The following is a 14,034-nucleotide window of genomic DNA, read 5'->3' as shown; positions in this document are numbered from 1 at the left end:
TGTGATTAATCACAGATGTAGAAACATGCAGCATTAAGATTCCTCTGGAGTCATCGCAGAGTTCACTGACCCACATCTCTCATCAAGGATTTAAGCTTTGTCTCCTTTTGTTTTTCTAACATGAGAATCAAAGAGTTTTTTCTGATGAATCAAAGCTTTAAACACAGTTTACTCTTTAGCTCTGATGCATGTGTCATGTCTGTATAGTTTCATCAGGACCGAGATCAGATCTTAACAGTGGAGAAACTAAACATGTTTTAAATTGTGACGACTTCATAGAAGACAGGGGTGAGAGATGCATTCGACTTCATCAAGAAATATTGTTACATTTCACAAACTGTGCCTTTAAAATCAAACACTGCACAGAAAGTATGAGCAAATATCTATCAGTGTGTGTGTGTGTGTGTGTGTGTGTGTGTGTGTGTGTGTGTGTGTGTGTGTGTGTGTGTGTGTGTGTGTGTGTGCACAGAGTGTGTGTGCACTCTAGTGGCTGAAATACAAAAAGGCAGATTTTCTCGATTATTTACACACATTTTCTGAAAGCTTGCCTCATGCTCTCAGAACTCTACACACAAAATCCAAAAACACACACACAATGGGCAAAACCCCTCAATTCTCCCGCAAAATGAAACTTAACATTCAAAACAATGTTATTTCTTCTCAAAATGGTATTTTGTTTTCAAATGACACACACAAACCATCATATCAATAGACATTTATAAGAACCAGTTGAACACTGATGTGATCAATGTAAAACACTATGATGAATGGAAAACACTTCTTCTCCATCGATCATAATGACTTAGGCCTTTTTTAGTTTAGTGTTACACTTACTACCGACACTACATACATAAGTGTGTAAAATATTTTAGAATATTGTTTTTATAGACCCTGTGATGGACTGGTGAACTGTCCAGGGTGTGACCCCGCCAATCGCCCTATGTCACCCTGCGACCCTCCACTGGAGGATGAAGCGGTAGATAATGGATGGATTGTTTTTATACTCAAAACACACAAATACACAGTAGCAAATATATTTTATTCCTATTTATTTCCCACAAAAACAATGTACACAGTGTCCATCCCAACCAACACAAAGTTGCACAGTTGTCTACATACAAAATAGAACCTGTTTATGCTAACGCACTGATTGCAAATTGTAAAACTGTGTGACAGGTGTTTTCCCATGTGATGAGTCAGTTTGCATAGTAGGGAAATTAACTTTAGAATTTTTGAATGACAGTGTGTTCCTTGTGAAAACAAGAGATTTTCTTCATGAAAATTGTGCCAAATGCAGAGAATTGTGTGTAGTGTTTTGAAAAAAAGTGTGTTTTACAACTGCAGTTTGAGTGTAAAGCAGGAATTGTGCTTGTAGTTTAGCAGAGTTGGTTCAGGGGATTGGTGCATGAGTTACCTGTTGTGGTCATTGTGTCTCAAGTACCAGTATTCGTGTGTAAACAATTGAGAAAAACTGTAATTCCTAAATTCTTAGTTGTTCTGGAGAAATAATAAATAATAAAATATGTGTGTGTGTGTGTGTGTGTGTGCATGCTTTTCATGTTACTCATAGAAAAAGAGAAGCTGCAGACGCCATAAAAAGTGCCACGTGGCTTATGGTTATTTGGTTATTGATACCAGGTGGTGTATTTCAGAGAGTGCTCTGGGACTTTCACACTCTCTCTGTCCTCTATGTGGTTTAGAGAAAGGTCCAAAGAAGATAAAACAGCCATACCTTCAAACATCTTGTTGATGTCAGAGGTCAGAGGAGGACGTCCAGGGGCCTGTTTCAGAAAGCAGGTTAAAGAGTTAAAACCTTAACTCTAGGTCAAACTCTGAGATTTCAGTTTCAGAACAGGTGACAACACTTAGTTCAATCAACTCTGAGTCAAAGTAACTCTGAGTGAAGCTTGTGCGTGAGGATATAAAAAGCCCTCATCAATGGAACACAGATAACATGATTCACTGTTATCTGTTAAAGTGATAAGACTGGATCCTCCTGCTTCTCCCCAGAGGAGTTGGAGATATTAATAAATGCATATGCAGAAAGTGAGCATAGAAAAAAAGCAAATGTTTTGTCTTGATTATTCCATTTATATTATTATACACTTATATTATACAGTTATATTCCATATGTGTGTTTGTGCACACAGGTGCAACCCAACAGGCACCAAACGTACTTGGCAGCAACTAAAGATGAAATATAAAAATGTAGTTCAAAGAGAACGACTGAATCAACATTTGAACATAATAGTCTCTCCAAGATCAAGTCCTGCTTTGTCAAAATGGTAAAGGAAAAGTGTTCACTTGCTTGTAAAAGTGTAAACAATATAGTTTCTCCAACTTAAAAACTAAAGTGTGAAAAAAGGTGAAGGAAAAGTGCACATTTTTGGAACCAACAATAAATATCAATAGAAACAAAAATGCCACTTTTATGACTTTCTTACTTGCTAAACTCCAGTGCTATATGATGTTGAACATGTATATTTATAACGGGGTAATAACTCAGAGCAGATGTGTGTAGTGAAAAACGTTTTTATTCTGCTAAATTAAATGTAAGCACAAGTCGATGCCTTATTATTCTGTACTTATATATAAGTATTGGTACTTTGTGGCAGAAAGAACTAAAAAGTATACTAGTACAAGTACAAGTATAAGCTTTAGTATTAAAGTATAACAACAAACAACACAGTGAAGACCACACCAGTAAAACTGTCACACACACACAATGACATTTTTTTTTTAAACAGCATTTATTTAGCTTTCTTCATACAATACATTTAATGTACAACAGCACATACTGTATTCTGAAATAACTCTTCAGTATAAAATAGGGCTTCTACAATCAAGGTACAGTCATAAAATGCTCTGAGGGACAGGACAACACCGGCAACAGTAAAACACCTTCATATAAAGCGCAGGATATTGAAAGAAGTGATTGTATTTGCCGAGCTGCTGCTGAAGTTCAGCGCACGCCTCTCAGAGCATACAACATCCTTTTCTGTTTTCACAACTGAGGAGATTCCAAATGGTGATGGATGCATAAGAATAAGATCAATTACAAGTGCTGAAAATATAACTTTTGTTAATGAGAGGATAAATCAGGCCTTGTCTGGATACTTAATATTATACCAAGGTCAAAGCATACACGGTATTATGACTGCTCATCAAGCCTATATCTTTACAATCAGATATTGAAGTATGGTTGTGACTGTAGTGAGAAACAAGTGTTTTCCTGACATCAAACACTTAAAAAACAGCAAAGATATACTTTACTATCACTGAAGCCACAAGAAAACCAGCTTATTTCAACATGGTAAACATCAGCCAATTATAGATGATTTTAAAAAGGATTTGATCATAACGTGTGGGCCTATATAATGTCTACAAATGTGTCTTTTAATAGAACACACAGAACATTGACCAGCGTTTGTGTTAGTTTGTCATCATGTAGTGCTTCAGATGTTGTTATAGAACACAGAGAGAGAATGTTGGGGGAACACAAACAAACATCGGGAGAGAAGAGGGAGAGATTTGTCTCAAGTCTTGAGGTAAGCAATGTGTTTCAGTATAATGCCCTACAGACAATCATACAGTTACAATCAATAATTCTCTATATACAAACTTCCTGATTTACATACACTGTACTGCTCCTCAGTTTAAAATGGAATAAAATTAAATGCCAGATCAAATCTGCGGTGCAACGTTTTCGAGCAATGAGGGGAATCTCACTCCATTTCATGAGGTGGCTGCGAGAGAACAAACAATATGGCTATTGAAGATGAAGACCTGCTGAAGGCCTGCTTACGCTTGCATACGTCACGTCTTACACATCCTATCAAAGGTCTACAACAGTGCAAAAGGTTCCTGATCAATCATAACACTTGCAAACAATTGGCAAAAGTACATCAGCTCCATTTTTAAGTTACATGGTGGCAAACAGCGATGAATGACACTGAAGATTTACACGCCTGTGATTGTTCTGTGTGTGTTCATATCCATTCGGCCTGCGTGTTTTAATGACCACAACAACTGTTTACTGCGTCACACACACGTGTGTGTGTGTGTGTGTGCGGAGCACGCTGGCTCAAATCAAAGAAGAAAAACAACGAGCATGTGATTCCACTGATGTAGGCAACAGTTTTATCGTCACCTTCTTAGAAGACAAGGTCGAGCCGATGCCACATCTCTGCAGAACACACACTGTGCCACCTACACACACGTGTGTCTACTGAAGGATGCGTGATGGACACATGGAATGAATGTGCTATAGTAGTAACAGTTTGCTCACTCACTGACACTACAGAGTGTAACTGAGACGTGACATCAACAAGCTTTACAAAGAGGAGGAGGAGGATATAAGATGCTACAGTACTAGTGCTACCTGAACATGCTACAGACTGAGACTACGACAACGGGAGACGCTTTCACATGAGCACAGAGCAGTCACATGCTCTGCTGAGAATATGTTCAACCCTATGAACCATTCTAAACGAACAGCCCTGCCTCTGCAGTTCCATGGATCGAGTGCTCAGTAAAGCGGATTTCTTTTGTGCCACAGAAAGCGACCCCATTTGTAGTCTGTTCCTGTCATACAACACACACAGAGACACACACAAACCCTGAAGTAAAGAACGATTTCTATCGTCACACAGCACATATCGTTTTTGATTATCATTGAGTGAGAGCTGGGATTGCATACTGTACCATACGTCTATCTCCAAGGGGAGGCATCCTTCATCAATATCAGCTGATCCATTTGGTGCGCACACACACACACACGGCCACATCCACACCCACACAGCAGTTCTAAACTGGTCAAAAAAATTACAATCACATGCTTTGTAACGGAATGTAGAGAAAGCTCACATCAGACCTTTGAATGAAGCTGGGACCAAGCACAGACTCTAAGGTGAGTGTTGAAAATCCCTCACATCAGCTTAATCACACACTCTGAAGTGCTTTTACTCATAACTGTGAGCTTATGAAGGACGTCCCTTCACAAAGGACGAGATTAGTTCTTTAAATTATTTAAAATATATTCCCCCGTATGAGGAGGGAGCTCTGGACTGAGTCAATCACACCATCACTGGCTTCACCACACACACACACGCACGCATGCACACACACACACACACGTGTGGACTGACTGTCCTTCATCTTTCACATGACATTAAACTCAATCACATGGATAAAGAAAGTGAGGAGACATTCAAAGCTTCAGTTTGAAGCTGGATCAGATTTCTTTTTAGTTGACTTAAACCATAGAACGCTGCCCTTCAGATGCAGTGTGGGCCGTTAGCATAGCATCACCTTTGATAATGGCTGCTTGTTGCTATGCTAACATCACCTGACAGAGATCCTGGGAACACAGGTGAGCATGTTTTGGAATTTTGTGACACATTAAGTTTATGAGCTCTTTAAACTCTTTATACTCCAAAGTCTCCACTGTTCTTTGTTATCTGTTAAAAAAAAGAATGAAGTAACAAAAAACAAGCGCACGCACGCACGCACGCACACATACATACACATACGAAGGAAATATAACTCTGAAAGCATAATGTGATCAAAGTGCAACACCCCAGCAGCAAGGGAGAGAGTGGAAGTGTTTGAAAAGGTTCAGATAGCAGGTCCTAGATCAGGGTCTGGCAGGGTTCTTCTAACTTTCTGAGTTAGTCGCTAACAGACAAGATTGCTCACATGTACACACGCACACACACACACACACACAGTCTAGCTTAGATGAGTCTGGCCTCTCCCTCCATGTCTGGTGGTAGATCACACACTCCCGTGAAGTGCATCTCCTTCCCCTTGCTTCCTTGTCCCACCACGGCTCTGGCCGCTCTCTCCCCCAGGCTGGGAGACGGCTGCTGGGCCTGAGAGTCTGATGATGTCCCACAGGGGATCCCAACGGCCTGCCTCTCTTTCAGGAAGACCTCAAGTCGACGCAGCATCTGCTTGGGATTCTTTTTGGCAAACAGCTCCACTTCTAAGGGTTCAAAAACAGAGGAAATGTAGTCAATGGTCAATCTGTGTTCAACCATGCTTCTGCGTCAACTTCTACACGAGTTATGAAATATAATCATTCACTGTCTGGTTAACAATCAGATAAGATCAATGCAGATCACATGTCCAATAAATATGAGGCTCAACGCAGAAGCTGACCAGCTGATGGCCATAATAATGGAATAACACACTAATGACTCACAATAAAATCCTTGAACCTTGAGAATAGAAATAGCAATATTTGTTATTATAAACAAATAACCGGACCTTTCAGTACAAAACCAGAGTCAGCAATGGTCTTGTGTTGGGTCTTCCACAGCTGGTAAAGGTGCAAATACGTGGCAACATAAAACTCATTGAGTACGCCGACCACCTGCTGACGACGATTGCACTCCCTGTCACCACCAGAGACACACGAGCATTGGTTAGAAGTGATCACTTCATCAGCTGTGATAACAATAACTGAGGAGCGATGACTCACTTGGACAAGGCCTCCTCTCTGAGCACTTGCAGAGCGATGCGGGTCATGTTTATCGACATCACACTGAATGGAAAGTTCTACAGCAAAGACACAGAACATATAAATATATATATATATATATATTTAAAAAAATACATATAAAAATATGTGTATGTATATGTATATATATATATATATACACACACATATATATATATATATATATATATACACACACAAACATTTATATATATATTTTTTTATATATATATATATATATATATAAATATACATATATATACATATACATATATATACACATATACACATATATATATACATACACTACCAGTCAAAAGTGTCAAGCTATTCATTGGACTTGAATGGCTTGAATTTCAATAAAACTGGAAAAATTGGGGTGTTCTAAACCTTTTCACCGGTAGCATATAAATTTGTGATTTCAGAGAATATGACTGACAACAAAAACTTTTCTTTCACTCATGGTTAGTGGTTGGCTGAAGCCATTTATTGTCAAACAACTGTGTTTACACTTTTTAAACCATAATGACAACACAAACTATCCAAATGATCAAAGGTTTACCCCAGTTCTTAATAGCATGTATTGCTCCCTTTAACATCAATGACAGCTTGAAGTCTTTTGTGGTAGTAGCTCTTTATCTTCTGTCCTGCATGAACTGCACTTCTGAGGTCTCCCCAGAGAGACTCAATGATATTGAGATCAGGAGACTGAGATGGTCACAGAACCTTCCTCTCCAAATGTAGTGTTTATGGTTGTGGCCAAAAAGTTCAATTTTGGTCTCATCACTCCAAATGACTTTGTGCCAGAAGGTTTGAGGCTTGTCTCTGCTTGTACGCCGTTTGGCGTATTGTAAAGCCCAATTTATACTCCTTTTTTATTGGCGTAGAAGTTCATCAAATTTGCCAGCCGACATTCGGAAGTACCTGAGGTGGGGTTTTTTTGTCCATGTCCCTCATCGGTCCAATAAGACTGTCAAATTCACCTGCCATCAGTCTCTGTACATTTTGTCTCCTCAGTCTTTCACGACTCCATTTTTGTATCAAAAGTATCTGTGTTTCAATGTTATTCAGCTGCAGCAACAACAAAAACAGTCTTTCTCTCTCGGATGCCATTGCTCACTGTAGCCAGAACTGTGGCAGATCTGGAAATTTCTACATGGGTGGCAAAGCGGGGGCCAGAGGTCTTGGCAGGGTGGCATGGGATGGTGCAAGAATCCCCAAATGTAAATGGATTTTACATAACAAACGTAAAACTAATTACTGTTTTATCATGAACAACAGGAACAAGCCTAGTGCATCTCTTATTAAGTAAAAGTATTAATAGCAAAATAAAAATATAAAATAAAAAGTGCAATAATCAAAAATAGACCTCCTGGTCTCTCCAGTTCACTACCTTCTCCTTCATTTCCCTCCTTCTCTTCTGCTGTGCACATTTCTTACTAAAAACCCTTACAGTCCACACTTTTTGCTCTAATTTTGACTGTGAGAAGCTCTGGTTATCCTTGGATCACTACACTGTAGGGCCATGTAGCTAATACATATAACAAATCTAAAATCATAAGATATTTATTACACAGAACTGTTATGTTTAGACTACTTAATGCTATTGTATTTGTTATTTTCCCAGAAAAGTAAAGGATGTCACCTGGTTTAACTCATTGCTGTGATAGGTGACAATAAGTGGTTTTATAGCAGGTCTACTGCTTAGCTAATCAATATGATCTAGCTACAACTGTGTAGTGTGTTGTGATGTAACGCCCACTAAACGGCGACCCTGTGTAAACGTTATAGATTAAAACATGACAGGTTTTAATATATTGTATGATGCTGTTGTTGTCCTTACTAAAATCAAAAGTAATCAACGAACAAAGCGCTCTTACAAATCACGAGCGAGCGATTTCACATTTAATTAATGGCCGAGCTGTTATCGCTGACGCTGAATCACCTTAGATTACATTCATTATAAATGTACCTTTAAGTTAAATTGGTTAAAAAGTGAGTCAGGGGCCTAAGATTATATTTACAATTATTGACTTTTGGTCAATTTATTGTTTGTTTCACTACTTTGAAAAGCTTGTGGACATAGTCACGGATGTTTTTACAAGTAAAGTTTTTAAATCTGATCGGGCAGGAAATTGCAGTGCATATCCGACACAGAGAGCTATGAAGGCTTGAGGGGTCTCCGTGGTTACGCAGTTGGATAAGTCACTTGTAGAAGTATAGTGTGGGCTTTAGCAGAATACTTTGTGGCATTTGCGTAGTAATGGCTTTCTTCTGGCAACTCAACCATGCAGCCCATCTTTGTTCAAGTGCCTCCACCAAACCCCACCACCTTTAATAGCCATTAAAACCTGTTTGTGTCCAGTTGTGTGCATGTTATCAGGTCAAATCACCAGGGTATGTAAACGTTTGATCAGGATCATTTGGGTAGTTTGTGTTGTCATTATTATTTAAAAAGAGTAAACACAGTTGATTGACAATAAATGGCTTCAGCCAACCACTAACCATGAGTGAAAGAAAAGTTTTGTATATATATATATACATACATATACATATAAGTGAATAATACATTTCAGTTAACACATATATGGCTTGTTGCTCATGTCTTGGCGTAACAAATATTTTTTACAGCAGATATTTCTTGAAATTAAATAGCAGAACAAACACAGGATTTACCAGTAACATTAATGAAGGTTCCACTCGAGTATTAACAGAGCTGTGTTATTGTTCTTTTTTTCTTTAAAACAACAAAAAACTGCATATATATTTTCTGGATGTGTTCCAGTGAAGTGAAATAGAAATAATTCTCCTCTATTGTCGTTATAGCATTGCTAAAACAACAAATCTAATGGTGGCCTAAGACTTCTGCACAGTACTGTATATATGTATCCACAGGTTCACAAGGAGAGATCAATAATGTAGTTTCTAAAGAACACAGGAGCAGACTCTGGCCGAGAATACCTGTGTAGGGTGTTGGGATAACTTGTAGATGTCTCTAGCCAGTGGCAAAGTCTCTGGATCCATCACAAAGTACAGAGTATGCATCAGTCCCAGGAAACCAGTGCCACGTAGGTCAGTTGCTGGATCTGTACCTACAGTAACATACAGATTATGAGACAGATGAGCAGAGAACTGTTTGTCGTGAAGTGACAGTTTTTTTTGACACAAACACAAATCTTAAGATAAGAGGACATCATAAGTACTGAAGGAGGCCACTGTGTCTTACCCTGAAAGCCGATGTTTTCCCAGTGTCCGCCGTAGCGAGGACAGTCCAGTCTGCTGCCAATGAGCTTCTTATAAATGGTTTGGAGGACACGCATGTGGACTGTTTGGCTGTTGTCCACGGGGCCTATTGAAAGACACACAAACATTTAAAAGTGGTGACAGGTCTAAGAAATACAGGCTGGTGTGGCATGATTATGGGCTGTAAACACACACTCACACTGTGCAATAGCAAAGACCAGATCCCTCTCCTCCAAGAGTTCCCGGTGAAGCCGTGGAGGTCCAAAGAGGAAGTGTGTGATCGCAGCCAGACCAGTCCTGCGAATGGTTGGCTGGATATTCTTCTACATTTGGAAAAGGCAGTAAAAACACATATAACATAACATATAACACTCCTTTAGAGTTCAAACTGACCACAGCCATCTATTAATCCACTTATTGTTGTATTCACACTTCATTGATTTTGTGGTGAGTGCAGTTTTCCTGCTGTTGGGAACATTTTCTCTGTTGTATGTTTCTCATTGACGTGGGCCCCAGGTCTTTGAGTCAAATTTCCTTTGGTTTTAATTTGTTATGCAAACTCCACATCCTCCACTTGTGTCACAATAAAATGCTTCCAGCTGTTCTTTTCCATCCCACATTGTTTCACTGAGTATTGTAGAATATACATAATGTTGAATTCACCATGTAAAACCACCACATTCACCGGTACAATGTGAGACATTTTAAATTCTTACAAGCAAATCCACAAGGTCTGTGGTCTGGAAGTACTGCAGGGCTTCATTGAAGGAGATAAGTGGACTTGGGTTTGAGTCCTCAGTGAAAGCTAAGGGGAGATTACAGAAGATTATTTCATTAACATCAGCAACTTACAAACAAAAGTAATAAAACATCTTCATTGAAAATACAAACAGGTGAAACGGTGAGATGTGTCTGACCTGGTTGAACGTTTTCCAGGGCCTCCCACTCCTGCCTGGCCTTTTCTAACTCCACATTTTCCTCTACAAAGAGATTCAAAAAGCATGCTGATGAAGACCCACACTTTAGTATAAATGAAACTATGGGCATGTAGGTACGAGCAGAACTCTTTAAAGACACGGAAAGTGGAAAGGCCACAGGACAATGAGCTATGGGAGGGAGCCATGGAGACTCTGATTTCTCTGAGTAGACAACCTTCCCTCCTGAGAGAGGCTTTACCTGCAAAGGCTGCCGGGTTTCTAGGATACACTCACAGATTCCTGTGGGAAAAGGGTGTTCAACAAAAGAGAGGTAGTGTGAGACTGTGTGTGTTACCTGGAGGTTTAGGGTGGTCCCCTCCTGCCGTCAGGGTCTGCAGAAGACCATTCTGCTTCAGTGCTGAAATCTGACAACAAAAACCTTATAATGAGTTACATGAAAGAAGAATCATGTTGGCTTGAGTGCGATGCTAAGAACGAAATGAAATTACCGGCAGTGATGCGAGTGGCGCACTGCCATTGGTGTGGTCTGTGACGTAATGACCAATAAATATACCATTCATGACCTGTGAAGTAATGAGGGTTATGATGAATACAGGACTTAGACGTAGAAATAAACAAATTACAATGGCTGAAACAAAGCTGTACTCACAGGCTTATGATTGGAGTGTCCATTGGTGATCTCCTCTGATGGATTACATTCACTGGACAAACCGTTTAGACCCTGACAGAAGGGCACACAGGTATCAGACGCAAGGTAAAATGTGAACACTGCACATGATCACGTTTCTTAATATACTACAGCAATGGTTCTCAAAGTGCGGCCCGCGGGCCAATGGCAGCCCACAGAAACATTTCTGGCGGCCCGCAATGAATTACAGTTGATAGTTTTAATCCAGGAGCTACTAAGCTTGTTAAATGTTTATTGGACATTACTGGATACAGACCAACAAGTGTAAACTGTAGAACTGCAATCTGGTCATTAAAATTATTACAAATGGGATTTCTTTCTGTTTTTTTTTTACTTTGGCGACCATCAGTCCAATGTTGGCTTCCTAAATTGGCCCTCAGGTATCAAAACTTTGAGAACCCCTGCACTACAGCTTATATGAAGTACAACAATAATGGATTTACCCACTAAGAATCTGGTAATAAGCCATTTTCTTTCTTATGTTACATTCAGCAAAGGGACAGACACATGACAAGTGCAGATGGCTCCACTGCATGGTACAATTATCTGATCAAACTTTAATTTTAAACTTTCACAAAGAGAGAAGAATAGGAACAGAGACTATAGTGACAACTGCCTGTAAATCTGTGCTAAAACCAGTAAATAATTTATCAACTGTAGTAACAGCACACATTTGACGAAAATGATGCTGGTTCATGAACAATGTCAGTGTGAGCGAGAGCAGTCAGGTGACAGCTACACAGAGAGGCTGCATGTTAGAGCTCAGTGGTTCAAAAACGTAAGTCTCTCAGGTCGAGAAATTTGGAAAAATGTGATATGTTCAGATGAGTCATCCTTCCCCATTCAACACTGAGGGGATTATGCTGTGGGGGCCATTTTGCTGACATGGTTTGGGTCCACTTGTCTCTTAAGAGGAGTGGAAAGCATCACTGAGGTTGTTCTAAGTCATCACCATTATATTAAAGTTTCTATCTTGAAAAGAGCAGCAGTCTCTTCTTGGATGATAATGCACTCATCCATGGGCCATGAAGACGAGTCACTGAATGGTTTGAGGAATACAAAAGAAATTGAAATCATCAAATCTCCAGTATGTTAGACAGATTTCAATATGACACTGTTCTAGCCCAACATCTTTCTACAACACCTAAGACACTGTGTTGACTTTACTCATCCAAGTGTTTCCAAAAACAGAAGTACATACGAACAGTTGCCAGGGAGCAAGAGATACTGTTATGTCTAGAAGACCAAGCTGTAGATAAGGTATAGGTCTTATTCGTTGCAGCCATGGACACATGCCAAACAAACAGGATTATAGCGGCGAGTGTGGGGAGAATTTAGGCCTAAAATTAAATACATGTAACAGAACTACTTAAATAAATGGCCTTTATTGCATCACATGATCAAAAGAGCAGAGCAGTGGTGACTATCAATAAGGAGGCAGTAGGTGTTGTCATTCTGTTCTAAAGGGATTAACATTGGTGTGGAATGACGGATTACACATTTAAAGAAAGGAGCTAGTAGCAAAGGTAATGAAGGTAAAGTTACCTCAGGATGTGATGTGACATCAATGTCTTCTTCCATTGCATACATGTGAGCTGGCTGGGGCATGTGTTCCTGATCCTGGACTCTACAGGCTTCTTAAGTCCTGGACAAAAATGGGCTGAGGAGCTAATGCAAGGACGACCACCATTGTTTCTGTAGTGCACATATGTAATGACTGCAAGATTCTAAGCCTTTCTGATGTTCTTCTTGTAAACTCAATGTCACTCATCGGTATGATTTCACTGAACCATCACTGGCAAAAGAAATCCATGTTGTCTTTGCTGTAGCAATGATTGTGTGGAGTCTAGTTTGATTAGATACTCCAAAGTCTAACCATGAACATGTGCACAGAGAGGGATGTGCAGATATCTGTCTACACGAGCTGATGGGAGGAATTGGATATCCATCAATACACAAGTGTGCTGGAAACAGCCACTGGGTTCACTCCTCAGCCCCATCACAGGTACACAGATGCTGGCTGATGACCCTGCTTTTCAGGGCTGGGCTCTCCCCGTCTGAGACACGTCATTATTTTGCTGCTCAAACAAATCCAGTTGGTGCTGAGCGACTCAAGATCCAGGTGCAGCTTCGGGTCTCTGCTGGATTAGGTCTTTAGGCTCATGTGAAGCAGCAGTGGAATTCCAGAGCAAGAGCTGCAGGTGTCCAGGGAGCTATGGGTTATAGATAAGAATTCTTGTTTTGCCAGAATCCTGAGAAGGGATTGTCATATGTTCACCATATCTGAAAACTAGAACAAAACAAAATGACTAACTACAGTCAGTGCATAAGTGATGTATAGATAATGTCAAATGTGGAAATAAATACAGGTGTAATCACGTCAAAGCTGATAAATATGTAACCACAATATTTAGATCAGAACAGCTGAAAACTAACTTTGTAAACCAGCTTATTGAAGTAGAACGCAGTCATTTTGTAATATAATATATTGTATTATTATAGAATATAATAATATAATAGCATTGCTGCCTTCTTGTGGGTTTAATCATCGTTGACTTTCTCCTTACCTCTCGTCTCGGTGTTTTGTTCTTCTTGGCAGAGTGAGCAGGATGAAAAGTTAAAGGCTAAAAGGACAAGAATCACATTTGTGAGGGAAGAACAGA

General features: G+C 39.7%; 1 protein-coding gene across 1 annotated transcript; it reads right to left on the bottom strand.

The window, feature by feature from the left end:
* Window positions 1–2,821: 2,821 nt before the first annotated feature.
* Window positions 2,822–13,033, bottom strand: elmod3 (ELMO/CED-12 domain containing 3). Its single transcript, XM_083903050.1, has 12 exons — window positions 12,917–13,033; window positions 11,333–11,404; window positions 11,172–11,246; window positions 11,018–11,087; window positions 10,663–10,725; window positions 10,462–10,550; window positions 9,945–10,068; window positions 9,729–9,851; window positions 9,464–9,594; window positions 6,485–6,561; window positions 6,271–6,398; window positions 2,822–5,986 (listed from the first exon to the last, which is right to left on the bottom strand). The coding sequence occupies exons 1-12, from the start codon at window positions 12,977–12,979 to the stop codon at window positions 5,736–5,738; spliced, it is 1,266 nt and encodes a 421-aa protein (XP_083759176.1). The 5' UTR covers window positions 12,980–13,033; the 3' UTR covers window positions 2,822–5,735.
* Between the last annotated feature and the right edge of the window lie 1,001 nt (window positions 13,034–14,034).

This window comes from Microchirus variegatus, assembly GCF_963457635.1.
Source record: "Microchirus variegatus genome assembly, chromosome: 16".
Lineage (NCBI taxonomy): Eukaryota > Metazoa > Chordata > Actinopteri > Pleuronectiformes > Soleidae > Microchirus > Microchirus variegatus.
This window is presented reverse-complemented; position numbering and strand designations above follow the sequence as displayed.

What these genes read in the sequence shown, in the direction of transcription:
- elmod3 (XM_083903050.1), bottom strand. Translation starts at nt 12,979, where the DNA reads ATGCCCCAGCCAGCTCACATGTATGCAATGGAAGAAGACATTGATGTC. An exon ending in CCTGGAAAACGTTCAACCAG is followed by an intron (nt 10,551 to 10,662) that starts GTCAGACACATC and finishes ATCTCCCCTTAG; the next exon opens with CTTTCACTGAGGACTCAAAC. An exon ending in AGAGAGGAGGCCTTGTCCAA is followed by an intron (nt 6,399 to 6,484) that starts GTGAGTCATCGC and finishes TGGTGGTGACAG; the next exon opens with GGAGTGCAATCGTCGTCAGC.